Raw genomic sequence first — 21,455 nt, 5'->3', positions numbered from 1 at the left:
GGCCAACACTCCAAACTCCCACATCACCAGCGTTCCCTCGCAGCCTCTTCCTGCCGCTCACACCTTAGTTTTGAATGTCTAGTGTTGCTTATCTCCTTTTGTTCAGGAATGTAGCCTACATACAGTCCTAGACAAAAGTAATAAGCCTACATCGGTCCTCGGCCGGCAGCAAAATGCCCTCGCAGTAAGGTTGAGAACCTGAGATTCAAGTTGGCCATCCATCAAGAAGGACTTTCCCCAGTCGCTGTGGCGACAGCTGAAATGTCAAAACTGCCCCTAAGTGAACAGATTTTCTGCCTGCTGGCAACCGGCTTAGGACGGCGGGAGCGGAAATTGAATCTTTCCCTCATCCTCGTTAATGAAAGGGTACACTTGCCTCTGTGCGTGCACGCGCACACCCACGCACACTTGTGTAGCTCCAGACGTGTGTGTTAGCACAAGTGTGCTGGACGTGAATGAGCACACCTGCTGTTTATGTGCGTCACGTGCGCGCGACCTGCTCTACAGTGCGTGTGTGTCACTCGTGAATGACCACAGTGTTTTTGCATGGTGTTCTGTTGTCAGGTCAGAGTATGGGAATGCAAGGCTGCGTGTGTACAGTTTGAGGCATTTGGCCCTTGGTCTGAAGTGCTGCCCAGGCCTGTGAGGGTCTGGATGCTGCTGCGACCCCGGGGCCAGGCGTATGGACTCAGCTTGCTGTCTCAGTCAGGTGGAGAGACACTCTTTCTCAACTCTCCCCCTGTCCTGTGGAGAGAGCAGCCTGTCGGGCAGAAGGCTGGTCAGCTGTAGGGCTAATTCACAAGTCACCTACATGGACATGGACACGTGCACATGCACTCCCTCTCTCTCTCGCTCTCACTCACTCTCTCTCTCCCACTCTTTCTCCCTCTCTTTCTCTCCCCTCTCTTTTTCTCTCCTCTCTCCCTTACGAAGGGGGGGGGGGAAATGATGGTGAGCTGAGGGGACGTTTCTTATCATCACACATCATCTTTACTATTGCCACTTGTTGCCATTGTCAGTCTGTATCAAGGTCATGTCAAGGGCTAGGATCGAGGGCAAGGTCAAGGGCTAGGATCGAGGTCAAGGGCTAGGATCGAGGGCAAGGTCAAGGGCTAGGATCGAGGTAGGAGTCATCTAGTCGGTCTAGTCATCTCGCAGGGAGATGACTAGACCGGGGCTTCAAGGCTATCAAGGCCAGAAGCTTCATTTTTCCTTTTTCCCCCCAGATATTCTTGTGATCATTTCCTCAGTGAGACCTTGGTGATAGCTTTTTCAAAATAGAGTTGTTTAGTAAACAAAGTGATTTGGTTAAGTCCCAGGTTAGTGTGGAGCCGTGTACCTGAATAATGGAGACCTGTCATCTGCACCCTCCGGACGCAGCTCTGACACACCGTGATGAATGTCCTCATTGCAGTACATGTCAAAATATTGTCCTTCGCATCTCACTGTGTGCATTATCACCCTCTCTCCCTTTCTCTCTCTCTCCCTTTCTCTCTCTCTCTTTCTTTTTTTCTCACCCCGCCATCTCTCCATCTCAGTGATTGCTATAGATTCCTGGGCAGGGGGGTAGTGAGTTGGCCGACTGCCTCAGCCTGTCTGTTGATTCAGTGTTTGGTGAAATAAGAGAACATATGGCTGCTCCCTCTCCGCATTACATCACCTGATATTGTAGCAGATTGGTTTGCTATTACAGTCCAGCCTAACCAAAGGGACAATTGAAAAAACACTGTTTCTCAAAGGGCTGGTATTTGAGCTGCACTTTGAAAAAGTCAGACCAGAGTCAAAATGACCAAACCCATCATAATGGAGTAGGTTTTCTCTATAAAGATTTTTGAAGATTTTTTTTTAACATGCTGGTTAACCTAGCTCTCAGAAAATGTATCTCTTCGCTAGTGTACTATTGATTTGTCTGAATGTTTTGTTGCATCACATCTTTGGGCAGCTTTGCATGTCACGGTCCAGGCCTTTATTGTTTTCATATGTGTGATTGTTTCAAACAGATCTGTGCCAGTTTATAGACTGATGTTTACTTTGCCCATGCAATCAGGCTTCATGCCCATTAGAAGAGAACAACACTGTCATTTGTAATGTTGGCATCCGAGAGACACCTAGCTATCCAGATGGCAGTGTAGTACGTAATGCTAGAGTTTCAATCAGTGTTTACACCCCACCCTGACACCCCACCCACCCCTCTCTAACACACAAATACACAAACCAAACCACACACACCCACCTCTCTGCAGTAGCCTAAGTTTGCCACGGCGGTCAGCAACACTCTAAATTTAGCATTTCCTCTTTCTTTATATGGCATGTTCTCCCTGTCCACACAATAACTATCATTCAAATGGCTTTTGTCACCCCCCCCCCCTGCCTCTTTATAAACTGTCTTTTAGTTATTTTGAGATGAGTGCATCACCCATGTCTACAAAGGATTCTTTTGACTATGTGGGGTTATGCTGTTGGCCAAGAAACCCACAGCTGTTTATATCAATGGTGTCTTAAATATGGACTAGAACATGAGAAAGAGACTGAGAGACAGGAAGAAAAAGAGAGGGAGGCTAAACAGGTGAGCGCAGCAATCGGTTTCTGTCTCCAAAATAAAGATTCCCGGAAAGCCGCGTACGGTCTCATGTGCAAACACAGTTCATGCATACATGTCATTAGAAGGTTGTTGGAACACTTAATTACAAGTTGTGAAAAGAACATGGGTCACCCACCCAACCTGCCACCACACAGGCCGACTGTACGCTGTCCGTCAACAGCGCCTGGTTTGCTCGTAGGAGGTTATATCTGTTGTGGACACACAAGTCCATTTGATCAGGTAGCTTTTAGAAGTCCATGGCCAGGTCTTCGAGCAGGGTCCTAAAGAGGTGAAAAGACTGTCTCTGTCTCGTTGGTTTGTTGGTCTGGGTGGGGCGATAGGCTAGTGAAGCTGTATTAGGCTTTGTAGGCTTACTCTTTTGCTGCAAGTTTTTTTTTAAACTAGACTGTTGTTTTTTCGCTACCAGGTTCTCCTCAAAGGGCCCCTATCTCTTCTGTCCTCAGACAAAGTACACGCTGCTCCAGTCTACATCATACCCGTTTTTGTGTAAAAACAAACAACACAAAGTCATTTAGGTATCCTACCTACAAATGTTCACGTTCGTATTAAAGGAGTCCCTGCATGTCAGTGACCAATGCAGTCGTCTTAGTGGCGTTTAAAGGTCATGTGTATTCCCCCTGGACCGCTGGAAGGCTGAGGACGTTGGTTTTCTCTCTCCTCTTGTCAGGTGGCCCACAGCACCGTCTCCCCCCGTGGCGTGGCAGGATGGAGAGGGCCTGGCAGTGAGCCTCACTGGAGCAACCTGGAGGACACTGCTAAGACACACCGGCCAGCTCCTCTACCTGCCTCAGAGGGGATATTGTGTGTATTATTGCTGGCAAAGCCATAATAAGGGTGGTTAGGGAAACTGGCAGCTTCAGACACACACCAAGGAGCGTCTGTGCTTTTAAAGCAACCCTGCGGTTTCACTCTGTGACCTACTGGTGCTGTACATCTAGTTGCCCATTCAAAGGCTTCGGGATGGCATTCAACATGCATTTGTCGAGCGTATTCTGCCGTTCTAAAGGTCAACAAGTACTTTCTAATGGTTTCCTGCTGTAGAGCATTGAGGGGACGCTGATTGCAGTCAATTAATAGATAACATGTACAATGGAAATGAGTGGGAACATGTAAGGCGCATATGCACTTTTTAATGTAAGACCTGATTTAAGTACTGTTTTTACATAAGGCTTGATGGAAAAACCCACAGACATGCACTTGTACATATATAGTATAAGTGCTCACAAAGAATCTGTTCTTTGTGTTTTTCATGCTTTTCCCTATTTCCTGAATAAACTGCCGGCTGCTCTGCATGGCCTCATCTAGAAGGTTCTCAAGTTCTTGGTTAAGTGAAAATGCAGTAAGCTCCCACTGGCGGAGTTTTCCCCCTCTCTCGTGGTCACTAATAGAACCCAGATATTAATTGACAAAGAGATTGCTAGATAGAGAATGGCTATGTGGTCCAGCATAGGCCTGCCTGGCCATTGAGCCCAAGTCTCAGATGAAATAAGCCAGACCCAGACTGGAAAGGAACACACACTAGCAGGTCTATCACTCCAGTAATGACTGTGACAGGACAGGAGCTTTCTCTGTACTTCTGCTGGGCCTATTAGAGCCTGGCTCTGGCTTTGGGTCTGGGTCTGGGTATAGGTCAGTATCTGGGGATGGGTCTGGTCGCGGTCTGGGTCTGGTCTGGGTCTGTTCCACTACCTGCTTGTCCTCTCTGACCCAGGCAGCCTGGAGAAAAGGCGGTCCAGCCAGCCTCCTCACCCACTAGCTGCCTGGTATTCCCTCATCACCACATACGTCGGCACACTTTCAGTCTCTTGAAAAGTTAAAGTGAAGGAAAGAAGGACAGGGAAAAGAAAAACATGGCATGAAAGAAGTCAGTGATGTCAGAATTGCCTGGACTTGTTTCAGCTGGATCTCTCTCTGGCGTACGTGGAGGGAAAGGGGGCCGTGGCGTGTGGACATTCTCCAGAACCACTCGCTAAAACTGGACCCCTGTGCCTTTTTTCCACCTGGGTCCTTGTGTTTTCAGCTTTCTAAAGGGGTTTCTCAGAACTCTGTAGCAAAAGCTGCACTCTGTTTCCCGCCTTCCCGGGAAGTGAGAACTGAATGGAGAAACTGTACGTTAAAAATACAAAGTGACCTCCCCTATCAAATGAGAAAGTCACCACACACACCCTGGCCCTCTACCTTTCCCCCTCTCAGCTCTCTGCCAGCTGTGCTGCCTGAAACCTCAGCCAAGACCAACATAGCCTGACGTTGCCTTCCAAATAAGGAGGTTCCACTTCATTTTTACTATCTGTGAGTCCTGGCTAAGAGAGAGAGAGAGAGAGACAGGCAGATAAAGAGAAAGTGAGGGAGAGAGAGGTAGGGAGGGAGGAAAAGAGAGGGAGGGTTGGAAGAGAGACAGTCTCCTCCTCCCCATTCATAGGCATGATATACTCTGCTACCTGTTTGTCAGCGCAGAGCACGTACAGTGTAGCCTCGATTACCCCTCTCCTCTCCGTCATCGTACGGGCATTCATTCATTCTTTCGGTGTCTCACTCTCTCCATCTTGCCGCCTCTTGTTGCTCTTCCTCTCTCTGCCATTCAGACCAGGACGAATAAACACCTGCTACCGGGTAAATCCATTGATATTTTTTATAACATATTATTGTCAATTAATCATTTTTTCTGACAGTCGGACAGCTGTGGGATTGATTGGATGAGAGCTGTGTTGGTATTTATTTTGGTATTAATACATGTTTTTAGGTATTGATACATGTTTTTCTACAATAATCGGATTTAATCCAATGTAAATATCTTCTATGTGGATTGTCTCAGCTACAGCACACACAATGCGGTGTGTAATGAATGTTATACAATGTTTGCTGCCCAGTGCTGCGTGTGGAGGTGTTTTCAGCGTGTGTGCCTGCGTGCGAGGGAGAGAGGGGAGAGAGAGCATGATTGCGAGGGCTGTGGTACTGTAGGGTGTAGCAGCGTACCGCTCCGTCTGGGAGTGAATGGGCTCCCTGTGCTGTGTGACGGAGCTCCCGCGCTCCGCATTCCGCTCTTCTATGGGCTCCCCGAGGTGTGCGCACACGCACACACACACACAGACTCTCACGCGCGCGCACACACACACAATCGCCGTAGGAAAGGCTGTGTGTTTTGTGGAGAGCCCTGTGGGTCCTGCTTGGTGTCTGGGGATAGAGTTTTAGAGCCTGTTGATGGGGATGTGTTTTCTTTCTGATGCCAGGCTGATTCCAGCTTTGATAACACCGGCACAAGTCCACAGAGTTGGATTTGTAATTTTTCGCAAGGTCACATGACACTGGTAGAAGGCTCAGTTAGGGATATTTTGGGTTTTCCATGAGGGACACTTAGGTAGTTGTTAGAAAATCGACTTTCTAATATGTCAGAATTAGTAACTGAAGAATCAAAATGAGTCAGTTTATGTTTGTGTTGGCCACAGTAGTCTGGTATGCTATCATACTACTAGAGGGATACATAGTGGTTGGGAATTAATTCAGTATTCTCTGGCATAGATTTTTGGACACTTACCGTTTTCTTTTTGCTAAAAAGAATTGGGTTTGTATTTTGTGGGAGGGTGGCACCTTGGTTGCTTCACTCTCTCTGTAGTCAGCGAGGATGCTGGGAGATAAATTTAGCCCTCCAGCTCTCCTTCCATCTGCTGCTGCATGGTTTAGGGCCGTTACCATAGGAACCACCGCTGGGTGCCCATTAGTGTGAGAGCAGGAAATTGACTTGATTTAAAAAATAGGCATTTAAACAATATTTTGTTCACACTGAAATGCATAAAAGTCTTACAATTATGTGAAATTACATAACCCACTTTTACACTGGCTTTCTATCTCCGTCTATCTGGGTCTTAAAGTATGGGGGGTGTGGTTGGCTGTCAGTTGTCCATTACATGAAGATACTTATTGACTCTCAGTTAGCTCATTTGAGTTAAGCTGCAACAATAACATGTAAATTGTTCCCTCAATCAGTTCTGTCTGTCTATAATATTATTATCAGTTGGCCCTGTTATTATCAGTTGGCCCTTGACATGAGTCTTTCCCTGCACCACCTGTGTGTCCGTCTCTAAGTGATGGCTTACCCATAGACATTGTGTACTGTACACTGTTGTACATGTCATAAGGAACAAGCTGCCAGAAAATCTCATTTACACTTTGAGGGAGAGGTGATATTCAGTGATTAAACATGGTTGTTTTTGTTTTATCGTGTGAATACATTATGGGGTGTGTGCTGGGAGTGTGATAGAGCTGCATGTAGCCTCTTCTCATACCAATCATCACTTGGCTTCAGAGCGTGCCACCGTTTCTTGGAACGTCTCACAGATATTGCCAGGCCGAGAAAGAAGCAGGTGTTATTTTCTGTGAGATGCCTGGATCGCTTCTTGAAGACCTTCGTTAATCCGCAGCACTGTTCCTGTCTGACCTACTTATACTTGTTCTAATTGGCGACTTTTTCTTTAAATGCGTTCAAGCGTTCCAACTTTGTGACTGTCAGCAAGTCATTGTAACTACACACCCTCAGTATAGATATGTCAACCTGTTATACTGGATATTGACCAGCAGCTTCTCCCATGGTTTTGCCCTTCTCTATGACAGTGTGGGTGCGTAGAAACCAGCTGGTCACTGAGTAGGATGGCATGTTTTGTTGTTACAGTCGGTTTGGCTTGAAGAATACTGGAATTTTCACCCGGTACATGCACTGGACTTTGGGTCATCTTGGCTATCCAAACTGGAAACGGTCAGCTTTTCTCCATGGTGATAAACATGGCTCTTATTTGGTGTGTCCTAGCCAATATTCAGCTTTTTCAGTTTCAGTTAATGCAGGAAGCATTCAGAATAAATCCACGCACTGTTCATAGACAACACAAGTCACATCTTTACATCTGTATGGTGATGCTCTTTCAGGTTTTATAATACATTTCACAGCACCGAGAACACTATGTTTTCACTCCGTTTGGACTACAACGTGCTACATGTGTTGGGATGAAAATTTGCAGACCGAGTGACGAGTGAGGCAGGTTTTGTGATGCCGGGAATGCGAGTACAAGACAAATATGAACGTAAAGATTAGGCGGCGTGTTACAGTGCTAGAATCAAAAGGTCAAACTCTCTATAGGCATGACTATAATCAATGAGCAGCTCGAGTGAAAAGATGTTCACCAATGACAGGAACACTGTGCCTGCCATCTCAGCCCGTTGTTGATCTTGATTACGATGTGAGGAGATCAGAGGACAGGGACAAAGACCGACTGAATGAGAGGGAAGCACAAGTGCTACTGATAACGTTGAAGACAGGGCTGTTTCTTCTCTGCAGTGGCCTGTGAGGACTACAGAGTTGGCATTTGGTCTTTTTTCACTAGCTTCAGCAACTGGGAGAGCGAGAAAGAGTGAGTGAAGCTTGTGAAGAATCTGGCTGCAACAAAAGCTCAGGACGTTGGCCAATCAAGATAAGAAATCAGTCTCACTTGTCTGAACAGTGTGATTCCAAGGAAGTGGTTTGTGACTAAGCACCCAAATGATTAAAAAGCCTTGAAAGGGCCTGTTTTTTGTTGAAGTGTTCTTCATACTTCTAGGTGAAAGATTTGATAGAGATGCATAAATATACCTGACTAACAACTTTGATACTTAACTAACACCTTTCAGTTGAAGAACATTTTGGAACTACTGAAGTAGATTTATGGCAAGCCACAAGAAACTTCAGAAGAATGGTTGACTGAATGGAATAACTGATTTTGCAGATGTGGAGGGGAAAAGAGAGAGAGAGAGATGGATTTGAACTTTCTTCAGTGTGTCTGTCAGCCATCTAATCTGTTGAGTCTGTGTATGTCTTGCAGATGTTCTGAGGTGGACTGAGGTGATATCAGAAGACAGATAAATTCTCTCCGTACTTGAGGACACCAGAACTGGTTTGAGAGGCCAGGTGGACCCTGTGTGCCAACGACATGAGAGGCCTCAGGCCAGAATGGACAAGGTTTTTCTCAGCACAGTGTAACCAATCACAGCTGCCTCTGCTGGCGCTGCCGTTTCCTTTCTGATGGCATCATCCCATTGTCAAGCAATAAAGCCCAATAATATTGAAGATAATTATGAGTCTAGACAGCCAGTCGACCCAGATCTCATAAAGGCTGAATTAGACTACATTCAGCCTATTATCCATTGAATGAATTGGGTTGACCTCAGTGGCCTGGCTCAGGCAGACACATCCCAGGTGTCGACCTGAGGCTGCCTTTCCATTTTATGGAGGACTTGCATAGCCACTTGACGACTGGGGAGCAGTCCGGAGGTCACAAACCCCCTCAGCCCGGTTCTCCTCAGCCCAGATCTCCCTCCCCGAAAAATCCGCCACAATCACCTCAGTCTAAACAGCAGCCCCATGACACGTCCCAGCAGCACAAGCAGCCTAAAAGGCAGCCTCCGGAGCGCAAACGTCTCAGGCACCAGAGGCAGAGCGTCGACTCGGATACAGGAGTGGAGAGTAAACGTCCGGAGCCGGCTTCACAGAGAGCGGGCCGGGTATCGTCGGGACCTCCGGGTCCCTCACCGTCGACTCCTAGCCGGTCCACACAGACCCGGCCCACGGAGGATAGCAAGGAAGGCAGCCTTAAGCAGAAACGAGAGCGTAAGCCTCAAAGGCCAGGGAAATATGTGTGCTCCTACTGCGGACGTGCCTGTGCTAAGCCCAGTGTCCTCCAAAAACACATCCGCTCCCACACAGGAGAGAGGCCCTACCCCTGCGGTCCCTGCGGCTTCTCCTTCAAGACCAAGAGTAACCTTTACAAGCACCGAAAATCTCACACCCACAGGGTGAAGGCTGGGCTCGCCACTGCTGAGCCGAGGGCCTTAGAAGAGCCGGCTACAGAGTCGGAGGATGAGTCCAGACAGCTTTCGTCTGCTGCAAGTATGGACAGACAAGGGAGTGTGTGTACGACCAAAAACATTGACTCAGAGAGGTCTAAAGAGCCTCCTAGAGGCATGGATGACTCCTTTGCCGTCAAAAAACGGTTGGCCATGCGTCTGAGCCGCGGAAAACGTGGACCTCTCGGCTCGTCCGATGAGAAGAGCTCCTCGCTGATCCTAGCGAGTAGGGGCAGCACAGAATCGGGCTATTTCTCCCGCTCCGAGAGTACTGAGCAATCCCAAGATAGCCCTCCCAACACAAGTGCCAAAAGCTATGCAGAAATCATCCTGGGGAAGTATGGGCGCCTGGGGCACCTTCAGAGGATGTCTCGTCATCACAACCAGCAGCCATCAGGTCAAGAGGAGAACAACATCCCGTTCACAGTGCCCAAGAAGCAGGTCATAGACCACATCACCAAGCTCATCACCATCAACGAGGCCGTGGTGGACACGAGTAAAATCGACAGCGTGAAGCCTAGGAGGTTCTCTCTCTCCAGGAGAAGTAGCTCAGAATCTCCGAAAGCGTCATCTCTTAAGGAACCCACTCTGAACAGCCCTAAAGCTGCAGAGCCCGGCTTCCAAAGCAGTGGCTCCATCACTATGGGTGTTCCATGTAATAAGTTTCATCACCAATCTTTAAACGTGAACTCTTTGGCTGGCCAAACATCCACCGCCCCTCTTCTGAGAAGTCAATCCATGCCGTCTGCTGCTAGCTCAACTGATGCCTCAAGAACCGGCCCACGTAGCTTTCGCCTTAGCCAGTCATTTGATGAACAGAAAGCTTCAGAAACACAGTTGTCTCGCCGCTACGGCATCCTAAAACGGCAGCCAGCTATCGAACTACCCATTGGTGCTGAATTACCAAAAGAGGAACTTCCGGTTTCTCAACCCCACTACCATCATCACATGTCCGCAGTGCCTGACCACAAGCAATGTCAGCTACAGCCATACGAGTGTGAGTCCTGTGGCACCGGATGCAAGGACTGGGAGGGTTACAAGACACACAAACAGAGCCTCTGCTTGGCACAACGGACCCTCGAAGGCGAAATAGCAATATGTCAGTCGGATCGTCTCAGTCTGACACACCATCTCATGAGGCCTGGCGCTTTAACCATCCGCAAGAGAAGGAAAGAAGAGAGCTTCGAGTTGGACGATCCCTCCTCCTCCCCTGTCGCGACGTCCTTACCCGTCTTCCCCTCGTCCGTGCCCGGCAGAGACGAGAGCAGCGCGTGCTACGAGACGCCCGGTCGGACCGCATGGCCACAAGTGGAAAAAAGTGGGAGGAGTTCGGGGAAAGGCTTCTCTGTGATCCAACACACCAGTTCATTTGAGAGGCAGGAGACGCTCTGTGCGGATAGCAAAGCCCACGACGAGGTGCAGGCCCGCTTTCCACCTGACGAGGAGCCTCAGAAACAATCCCAGCAGACGCCGTCCAAACCAGCACCCCGGAAGCTGGTCCGCCAACACAACGTCCAGGTCCCAGAGATACTCGTCACAGAGGACTCGAACACAGCCAGCGTGTCTGTTTCATTACCAGTGCCGGCGTCCATACCCAAACAGACAGAGCGGACAGACGAGTTTCAGTGGCCACAGAGGAGCCCCACCCTGGCCCAGCTCCCAATCGAAAAGCTGCCGCCCAAGAAGAAGCGCCTCCGCCTTGCAGAGGCAGCCCAGTCATCGGGGGAGTCCAGCTTCGACTCCACATCCCTCCCCCGCAGCCCGAGTCAGGACAGCAGCGCCTCGTACGCATCGAGTCGCTCTGCTTCCTTTGAAGAGTCCAACAGGCTAGACATGGAGGCAGCAGGGACGACAACACCGTTGAGGAGATCGAGGGCCCCTCACACGCTGCCCGTCCCTGGACTCCACCCGCACCGGGAGATGAGACGCTCAGCCTCAGAACAGGCTCCCCACGACCCGCCGCATAGCGTCCTCATGGCGGAAACTCGCAGCAAATCGTTTGACTACAGCTGCCTGTCACCAGAGCGCTCCGCGGCCGGCTGGAGGGAGAGGCGCAAGTGTCTCCTGATGAGACACACGGTAGTCAGAGACCCAGAGGAGGAGGAGCAGCCCTCCAAATGTGGTGCCCTGAAGTTGAACCCTTCCCACTCCAGTCCCATACCTGACCCGACCTCTTCCAGCGCCTTGTCCAGAGCCTCCCCAGGTCCTCTCAGTCGCTCCCCTGCTTCTTCCCTGTTAACTGATGTCATGTCATGCAATTCAACACCCCTCAGTCAAAGTGTACAGTCAACCAGAAGTTTAGATGTCCTACCTGCTCAGAACCCAGCCCATGAACCCCTCCCATTGGCGAAACTCATCCAATCAGGACAGTGTTCTAGCATCTCCATTCACCCCTTCCCTCCCCAGTCTGACCAATTCCCAACAGGGGCAGCCAGGGCTCATTACCTCCCCATGTCTACAGGACTACAACTGAAAATCCCCTCACATGATCATGTAGAACCTGAGCTAACGCCCCCCTCGCAAATGGCATCACGTCAACCTAATATCACCCCCAGCTCAGAGATGCTGAGGCCCCCCGTGTCACAGGCGGTAGCAGTCCGTCTCCATGCAGACACCCTCTCCCCAGCCCGTTGCATATACACCACCATGTCCCAGGCCATGTGCCCCAGGTCCCAGGAGCCTATGTGCTCGGCACTGAACATTGGTACCAGTGAATATAAACTCCCCGTGGCCATGTCTTTAGACAGCCAGATAGGGTCCATGGAGGGCTTCAGAACGTCAGGTTCAGGGGGAAACAAGAGGATGCTATCCCCTTCTAGCAGTATAGAGCTCAGCCCAGAATCCCAACAGCAGCAGAAAAGAGTCAAGGAGCAGGAAAAGGAAAAGGAGGAGGAAAGGTTCGGTGATGAAACAGAAACATCCAGAGAGGAAAAGAAGAGTCATCCTTCTCCAGCAAGCCAGAGTGGAATTTCATTCCCAAGTCTCCAGTCTAGCACCTCATTCAGCTGGTGCTACCTGAACTACATAAAGCCCAACCCCTCCACCCTGGATGAACAACAGCCTTCGGTGTATTCCTCGTGGTCCACCAGCGAGTTCGACCCCAACCCGCCGGGCCTGTCCAGTAAGACGGCCATGTCCCTGCTGCAGTGCAAGCAAAGCTCCAGCCCCTCCATCTACACCATGTCTGCCATGTCCTCCAGCACCATCGAGACTCCACAGCCTTCTGACACCACGAAGCCGTGCTCTTCTGAGGTAATTACTTTAAAGTAGCATGTTTGGTATAATCTCTCTTACCCCATCCCTTCCCCCCAGGAGGAAGCACATTGCTTGTGTGTGTCATTTGGCATCTAAAATGTGCTCCTCTCTTCACGATGCTGTGTTTTTTGTCCGATTCAAACTGCAAACCAGTAACAACTGAATATCTACATAAAGATACATAATGAAACAAAGTTGAATGAGAATCCCCCCCCCCCCCCCCCCCCCCCCATCTCTGTCTCCTGGCACGCTGGAGCAGAGTTGGTGATTTTGCCCATGTCTTTCTCGGGTGTAGGTCCACGACACTGTCACAGCGTGTCATCACAGCCAGGCTCGGACCAAGGATGATCAACGGTCAGCAGAAGACCGGGGGAACATTTTGAAAGAAGAGGAGGCAGGGGAGCCCCAGTCATCCAACCAAGATGGTGAACCGTCACGGATCTGGGTCTGTGAAGGAGGGTGAGTAAGACTTCATCACATTTCCAGCCTAACCCAGCTGAAATGATAACACTGCAAACACAGTGCAATGCAGGCCATACCACATCATGTTTAACCTTCCCAATCCCTGCATTCACAAATAGCTTAGAACCCCCAGAATACAACCCAGTGTGTGGCTATATGCGTATGCCATGGTCCAAACTCCCTACAGTGCAGGCGGTTGGTTTCTGTCAGCGAGCAGAGAGCTGGATGCTGGGAAGTGTTGTCTTTCCTCCTGCAGGAGGGAAGAAGGCTTGGCCGTCTGCTCCAACAGAGCCCGTCTGTTAGTTCGGTCCTAGCCAGGAAACTACCTAGCTCCCTTCACCCTGTACCCCTGCAGAGGGCCATTTACACCCATGTCCGTAAATGATCACCACCATTCATGTCCAGTAGCAGTACAGCCCATTGGTTTCTAGATGGTGACTGATAGGATGAATGCAGCGTTTTTTCAAGTTTGTTTACTGGAAAGACAGTTCTTCCTTTGCTGAATAAATCACAGGTAGGCCATAGAGCCATACTGAAGTGTATTACTTAACCTCTTTGTGAATGAGGGTAGTGTTTATATTTTATCACATATAAAGGGTTTTAGATGTAAATATAACTTTGACTCAGTGACATACGGGCGGGAAACATAAGAGAGACGGTCTGATTCATCCCTCGGACCGCCAGCTCGATATCTGCGATTGAATCACGCACAGTATGAAACGCGGTCCGATTAGTTATCAGAAATAACGTTCCACTGTCATACCGGAGAGTGCTGCGAGGGGCCATCTGTGTGTTGTTTTGTGGCTCGGAGTGCGTCTGTGAGCCGGTCCCCGTCGTGACTCACGTTGACACTCATCACAGCCTTCTCCTCCGAGTGACTCATCCTCTCGCCCGCTCCCGCCATCAACGCCGTCTGTTCGGGGTGTGTGGAGGATGATAAGACCAAGCGGATGGGAACCAGGTAGTCAAACAAGGACCTTTCATGATGGCTCGTCTATGGGGGGAATGAGTGAGTGAGTGAAGGGTTTCTGTGTGGGCTGTCTCTCTAGATAAAGCCTGTGCTCAATTTGTGAATGGCCATCGTTTAACACTGCGCGGCGGCTGTTGCTTTTATGGCAGTCGATATGTTTTCAAGCTTGATAACCCTCGTGTATCCGGAGAGCGTCGATGTTTTTCTCAGTCCTGAATACCCCACAGTATTCCTTTATGGTCCATCTGTGATTTATTCAGCCAGGGAAGTCATTTTTAGCAGTGGGAGTTAAGAAGATCGAGAAAATAACATAGATTCTAATCGTAATGATTGTTTGTTCTAGAAATGTGTTGCTATTTTCTTTCGTTTTTTTCCCCCCTGGTGTTTATTTGGAGCAGCTGGTCTGGACCAGGGTTTCCCTCCCTCTCTGGGCTGTTTTTATTGGCTGCCAGCAGCAAACCCCCGGCCCCTGGGCGAGATTGCAGACTCCTCGTGTGCGGAAAGAGAGGGCGAGCGCCGGGCGGTGTGCTTAGGTTAGAGGGTGGGGTATAGGGGGTTCAGGGGAGTGGGGGAAGTGAGAGAGAGAGAGAGAGAGAGAGAGAGAGAGAGAGAGAGAGAGAGAGAGAGAGAGAGAGAGAGAGAGAGAGAGAGAGAGAGAGAGAGAGGGCGGGCGGGTGGGGAGGTTGGGGGTTATGAAAGCTGCTCTGTTAAAGCTGAAGTGGGGGGCTCGCTGTGGGACCCTCCGTACACAGCCCACACCCAGGGGCGGACCGCCAGCCCAGCTGCCAGAGTGTGAGTTCACTGTGTAATAAGGGCGTTTGCCAAACAGACACACACGGTACACTGGATAAATAAAGACACAAGCCTGCAGCTCGCAGGTGCTGCAGTACAGGACCCACACTGTACCGGATCCTCTTACAGTCATATCGATTGTGGTTGTCATTGTGAGAGTAGCCGCATCAATGGACAAATGTCTGTAAACTGTATCAGTGCTGATAGCCCAACCTCCCCTGGTGTCCTCACAGCTACCGGTCGAATGAGGAGTATGTGTACGTGTGGGGAAGAGGCAGGGGGAGGTATGTGTGTGAGGAGTGCGGCATCCGCTGCCGGAAACCCAGCATGCTGCACAAGCACATCCGCCTGCACACCGACGCTCGCCCGTATGTCTGCAAACACTGCAACTTCGCCTTTAAAACCAAAGGTACAGACGGATAACCCACCTGTTCTGTTATGTTTTGAATTGCCCTGGGACCCAAGTCTGATCCATCTCATTTATCATCATTAGAAGTCAGATGTTTGTTTTTCCCCAATTGCAGGAAACCTCACTAAACACATGAAGTCCAAGGCCCACGGTAAGAAGTCTCATGAGCGGCCGATTGCTGGTTGTTCCCTGGACGACACAGAGGCTGATGAAGGTAAACCTAGTGTATGTGTGTACGTGGGAAGGGGGCAACCAATAATCCAATGTCTATAGTCTGTACTGTAAAAGAATATGTTGAAATCTTAGGGATCAGTGAAGACTGTCCAGGCTGGCCAGAGACACAGGAAGACCATCAGTACTCAGACCTGGAGGAAACTGACGAGGAAGAAGATGAGGATGAGGATGATGATAATGATAATGAAGATGATGAAGAACCATGGTACAGGCCCAACCCCCACAGCGCCTCCACACACAAGCTGACCAGCCTACCAGACCCGCCCGCAGAGCTTGAGTCCAGCCAGTCCTCTGAATCCAAGGGGCCAGAGAGAGGCTACCCTGCTCCTACTACCAGCACGAAGAGAGCCCTACTCTCACATCACCATGCTGAGCCCCCTCCAGGGACAGCCTCCTCAGGGGCCCACATCCCATCAACAGGCACTCCATCCCCAGGCCAACGCCAGTCCCCTGCTCGCACCCTCTCCCAAAAAAGCGACCTGTCCGCTCAACACAGCCCATCCCTCGGGGTTCAGCTGTCCCCTGCCCTCCGACACGGGTCCCCTCCCTCGTACCTGTCCCCCTCCAGTTGTCATGTCTCCCCCTCCCAAGGGAGACAGCCGTCCCCCATCAGAGCTCAGTCCCCTGGTGGCAGCCCCCCAGGCTCCCCTGCCCCTTGCCTGGCAGGCACCTCAGCTCTCCACAGGCCCAGCCCGCCCAGAGACTCCCCTTCAGATGCCCCTATGGACCGAGCTGGCTGCTTCACACCAATGACAAGGCTGGTAAGTCGCTCCATTTCCTATAACAATCCCCTTTGTTTGTGGTGGTTAAGAACAACCTCCGTTGAGGGGACGGGTTTAGCTCAGTGGTTAGAGGGTTTGACGGCAGATCAAGGGGTCACAGGTTATTAAATGTCCCTATGTACATTGCTTTGGATAAATGTGTTTGTGGAGTACATAATTATTGTTATTATGGTGTTCTTTTTTTTGTGTGTATATTGTATAATTAATGTTAGTCAAAGGACGCCTGATCACCGCACTCTGCTGGGACTTCCATTACCTGCTGGTTTAGTCGAGAGATTAAAATAATCCCCCTTTTTTTCAAATCCTGTCAAGGGGTAAACAAATTCCAGAAGAGTAAACATTCAAACAAATATAGATACCTTAATATATTCTAGGTTATTTTAAAGTCACACCTTTATTGAAAAAGGAAGGAAAGTCAACTACTTTTATATTATTCAAACCAAGCCAATATTGCTGCAGCTTAAAATACACACAACTTGTTTTTCCTTGGGCAGCTGGTGATAAAAACGACCAATTTTATCCCTTTAAAAGTTGAAAATAATAACAGCAAGTTGGTCTCATCCATCAAGTTGAAACCTCCTTCCCCTTCCTTCTTCTCCAAGCAGAGGACTCAGTCGGTCCAGGGATCTCGTCCCCCCCACCTCCTCCCCAGGCCGGGCCTGCCACAAGGGGTCCAGGGGGTCCTCAGCCATCTGCCCCTCCACTCCCAGCAGCTTGCTAGAACACCCAGCCTCATGATTCCTATCGGGGGGATCCACATGGTCCAGCCCAGGACCAGCCCACTCTACAGCCTGGTGAGGAGTCCCGTGACGGCCCCAGCTCCATATGGCCCTGGAGGGGAGCACGGAGCCTGGACAGCTGGCCTGAGGAAGAACCTACTGGGTAGGTTACCTTCACTGGAATGTCAGGACACCCTGAGAGAGGCCGGGCCGAGCTCGCACACCAGCCACCAGGACCACAGGGTACGGGAGGTCAGAGATAGGAAGTGCACATCTCGGGTGTGTCTCGGCACGCAAGCAGCGGGCAGCCCTGGAGAGGAGAGCGAGCCCTGTTGTTCTGCGCAGGGTGACAGCTCACACTCACACGCCCAGGGAGTGACACACACACACGCTCTGGACGGCTCTCTTTTTCCAGAGACATCTCAAGGCCAGAGCTCTCCTCCCTCCTGCCAGACTAAACTCTGATGCGGGTGGAGGAAAGCTTGAGGGAAGGTGCAAAAGACTTCATTCTACAAGCTAGGAGCTGTTGGTACTGTGTGTATCCTGTTCTGGTTTGGAGACTGAAGACAAAGGAAATTAAAACAGTACTCCTGTGCTGCTTCTGACAATGTGCTGTTATGTAATTTCATGAATAATATATAGATACATGTATGTTAAATATGCAGTATATGTTTTGTAATCTTTTTTTATCCTTCTTTCTTTTTGATGTTATTGTTAATTTATTGATGTGCTCTTATGCAATTCTGTACTATGCCAGAGAGCAGCTGGAATGAAATTTAGATGATAATGATTTTATTCTGTCCATCTTTACCTTGTTAACCTTTTGGACAGCTAAATATACTCACGTGTCGATGTACTGTATGACCAAAATGATTATAGAAAGGTACTAGAAATATTTATTCACCCCGACCAGTATTTTGAAGTGCAATTTCTGTCAAGATTGTGGCTTGAACTGTCATACTTACAGGCTGTGACTTTAATATGTTTACCATGTGTCCTCTATTTGTGTTTGAGTAGTCAAGCAGGGTTAGAAAATCATCATCCTTTTCTACAATCTTCAGAAGGTTACGTCTCGAAATAACACATTTTGACCTGTAGTGCACTGACAGATGATTTGATAATCTCAAGAAATATGTATGATCATTCACATGGTACAGTTGATATTGTCATATGTAACAGATACATGTATTTTGTGTTGTTTTTATACAGTCACTTCTGTCATTTCCATGTCTGTTGCCATTAAAGCTCTCGTTTTTACATATTTATAATGAAATGATGTCACTGTGTGTCTTTTGATTCTATGTGTACAGTGCCTTGTGTTATCTTGTAATAGCACCACCCTGTGGCCAAACAAAACAAAAAAAACACGACCCTGTTTTCTTGAACGTGCACCAGTTTTGCAGTCTGGTGCAGTGTCTCACAATCTAGATATCGATCTAATACAACCCTGTGTTTGCATTAATCCCTAAGGCAGGGAAGGACCAAGATGTCCATGTCTTCAAAAATACACTTGGGACAATTTTTAACAAAGCATATGCTATAAGGTCGTTCAGTAGTGTCATGTGGAGGTCGTTTGATACATGTAAGGTGCTTGATAGAGTAAGGATTTCACTTCTGTTGGCATGTGTGTCCTGCTGGTGTTTGGCTGGAGAGATGCTAGGGTGGTCCAGGCCGCCTTCCTTTGTCTCCACATGGAGGAACCTGCCTGCAGCAACCACTAGGTGTCAGCATGCAGCCTCCCTGCCTGGGGCTTGAGACTGCAGCTTGGTGAAAAGGGTGACATCATTGGCTAAACGTACTCTTGGCCCACTTTGTCAAAGACAAACAGGACATGTCCATAGACCTATTAAAGTGTTACAAAAAAGGTACATTGGAAATCTGACTGACATTACAATATAATATCTGGAAAATTAAATCAATTTTTATTCTCGTATCAGCAGTATTCACATTCTAGTGATTTTTTTTTATCGATTACTTATAAAGAGAAATATAGGTTGACAGTGCTGTGATTATACCTGATCACGATAGTGCACAACAATAGAGGTACACATTTTCCTCTGTTTATGGTGGTGCTGGCATGATAAGATACTGAATATTTATGATGCATGAGTAAGTGACGTCTACTGTCCGATTGTGCCTCTGTCACCATGGCAACGCCAGTGTATCAACTACTAGTTGTTTGATTCATTGATACACCTCTATTCACAATAGAGATAGTGATAAAGACGAACATAATGCTCTTTGTGCTTGTTTACACTGTGTAGAACCCTCAACCCTCACGCTATTTGAATTATGAGGAAGAGGATAAGGGGTGTGCAAATTCGTACAGCTGCAAATTCTTACAATACAGCTGCTTTCTTCACTACCCGGGCTCTTTCCTAATCCCAAATCTATGTTTTGAGTTTTTTCATTCCATCTCACTCTAGGATCCATGATATATTTAACCGGGTCTCTCAGAGGAAAATACATCACAAATGACATCACGCAAGTCATCTGTGACATCTACCATGACCTCCACATTCCAATCTAATTTAGGACAAGATCCTGGTCAGTTTGGTAGATCATTCCTCACCCTTTTAATATTTCCCTCGCTCTCTATGACACAGTATGTGAGTGTGGTGAGATCATTGGTTTATGATTTCGAAGGCCTGAATGAATTCCATGAAATCCAGACAATGAACAAGTGGCTCGTCTGTTTGTGTTTGTCATCGTTTCACATTCCTCCGGAAGTGAAAATGGGATAAGGGCACACACACTGTGACTGCAGAGTCACTGGCCGTCAAGAAAGTGGGAGGGGGGGTGGAGGGGGGAGGAGCAGGGGAGGGGAGGGGGAGAATAAGGGGGGGCTTCCCTCTCTCGCCACCCTGCCATCAGACAAATATTTGTTCTAGATATTTTCCCCCATTGGGACAAATAGTTTCTGAAATGCCATTGTTTTGTAGATTATGACATTACTTTGGCATTTCCTCCCTTTACCGCTCAGTCTACCCCCTCGCAAACACTTCATGTCCCAAATTGTTTCTTACCCAGTCATTGAAAACTGTTGTTTGTCCATGCCTAGGTGTCCCCAAAGCCTTGTCCTAGTGATATCCCTGTGTTTGAGATCAAAGCAAGCTCTTAAAAGGCTGCAGAGAATTCCTCAGTGTGTTTCCTGAAACCTTCAAACACTGGTATACTGTATGACAAAGTACAATGATTAACTAAAACTGCTGAGGTCGCCAGTTCTGCAGAGCGCCCCAGCGTGTGAGAATAGCGAGAGAATTTCTCTTAGCAGTTGCATTAGGGACACAAAGGGACTATGGATTGATCGTGGGTGCTGTCATCTTAGTTATCTGTTCATTGGGTTTGTTGCTGAGGCCCGTGTTTTCTACAACAGCAGCGAGAGTGCACACCTGTGAGCCATCATTCAGGGGAAGTATCTTTGTACCTTCAACCTTTGTTTTTGTGAACACGCAAATATGGAGATCATGTTCCAATTCATAGTCGCCATCTCATCCTTTAAGCAAGCTTTCACCTCTGTTACCTTATGGGATAACCACTTATCAAATGCATAGTGGGTTCTAGTGGCCATAGTTTGCCATTGAATCATGTTTTCAAGTCTGTCCACAGGTAGTTAGGGTATCAGGGGCAAAGTTGTGGTATTAGCTCCGTGGTAGATGGCATTTGACTGCAGATCAAGAGGTTGCAGGTTCAAATCTCCACCCAGTACGTCGCTTTAGAAAAACACTTCTGCTCAATGAATAGATTGTATAACTGGCTTGTATTTGTCTATCTACAACGACTGTGGAGGAGTGCAGTTCCCTTCTTCTTATCAAGATTTCCAGTTACTCAATTTGATCACACGGCATTCAGAAAAAAAACATTGGTACAGTCAAAGCAGTGCAAACAGATACATGGTGTGTGGGTGTTTGGGGGCAGCAGGGCTGTAAAGGTCCGTCACCCTATATCTCTACAGAAGGTCAGGGCGCATGCCGTTCTGCAGGGAGGATGCTTAGATAGCGTGGGCTTGTGTGTGGCAGCAGGCTCATCCCGGAAGTGTCTGCCGTGACATCAGTTTCCGTAGGGGAGCTGGACGCGAGGCCTGGCGGCCTGCCCTCAACTCCATATCAGCCTTGTGGCACATGCAAAACATGAGCCCATCAGCCACTATCTTTCCTGCCCTTCCTGATGGAACTGGGGTCTATCCCACCTCCAGGTTCCCCTCTCTGCCATGCGTCTCGGAAAAACCCATAGACATTCCATAGCTTCACTAGACTTCCTGTCTCTGGCTGACAATGACCTGCCCTTTGAAGGCCAAAACAACACATTCAATGGAGTTTTCCCTCTCTCTATCGTTGTCTGACACTCAACTTCCTCCTTCCTGGTG

The 21,455-nt window shown here is 48.7% G+C and overlaps 1 protein-coding gene across 1 annotated transcript; it reads left to right on the top strand.

Annotated features, from left to right (window-relative positions):
• Window positions 1–8,848: 8,848 nt before the first annotated feature.
• hivep3a (HIVEP zinc finger 3a) lies at window positions 8,849–18,334 on the top strand. The gene is made up of 6 exons (XM_067255863.1): window positions 8,849–12,718; window positions 13,017–13,180; window positions 15,179–15,354; window positions 15,470–15,568; window positions 15,661–16,349; window positions 16,973–18,334. Exons 1-6 carry the CDS (start codon window positions 8,849–8,851, stop codon window positions 17,552–17,554), a joined length of 5,580 nt encoding a protein of 1,859 aa, XP_067111964.1. The 3' UTR covers window positions 17,555–18,334.
• Window positions 18,335–21,455: the final 3,121 nt, after the last annotated feature.

This window comes from Osmerus mordax, chromosome 18, assembly GCF_038355195.1.
Source record: "Osmerus mordax isolate fOsmMor3 chromosome 18, fOsmMor3.pri, whole genome shotgun sequence".
NCBI classification, from domain to species: domain Eukaryota; kingdom Metazoa; phylum Chordata; class Actinopteri; order Osmeriformes; family Osmeridae; genus Osmerus; species Osmerus mordax.
The sequence above is the reverse complement of the archived record's forward strand: the minus strand, read 5'-3'. Positions and strand labels throughout refer to the sequence as shown.

Coding starts and splice junctions, on each gene's coding strand:
- hivep3a (XM_067255863.1), top strand. CDS start 8,849: ATGGAGGACTTGCATAGCCACTTGACGACTGGGGAGCAGTCCGGAGGT. Junction 13,181..15,178: donor ATCTGGGTCTGTGAAGGAGG/GTGAGTAAGACT, acceptor GTGTCCTCACAG/CTACCGGTCGAATGAGGAGT. Junction 16,350..16,972: donor TCACACCAATGACAAGGCTG/GTAAGTCGCTCC, acceptor TTCTTCTCCAAG/CAGAGGACTCAGTCGGTCCA.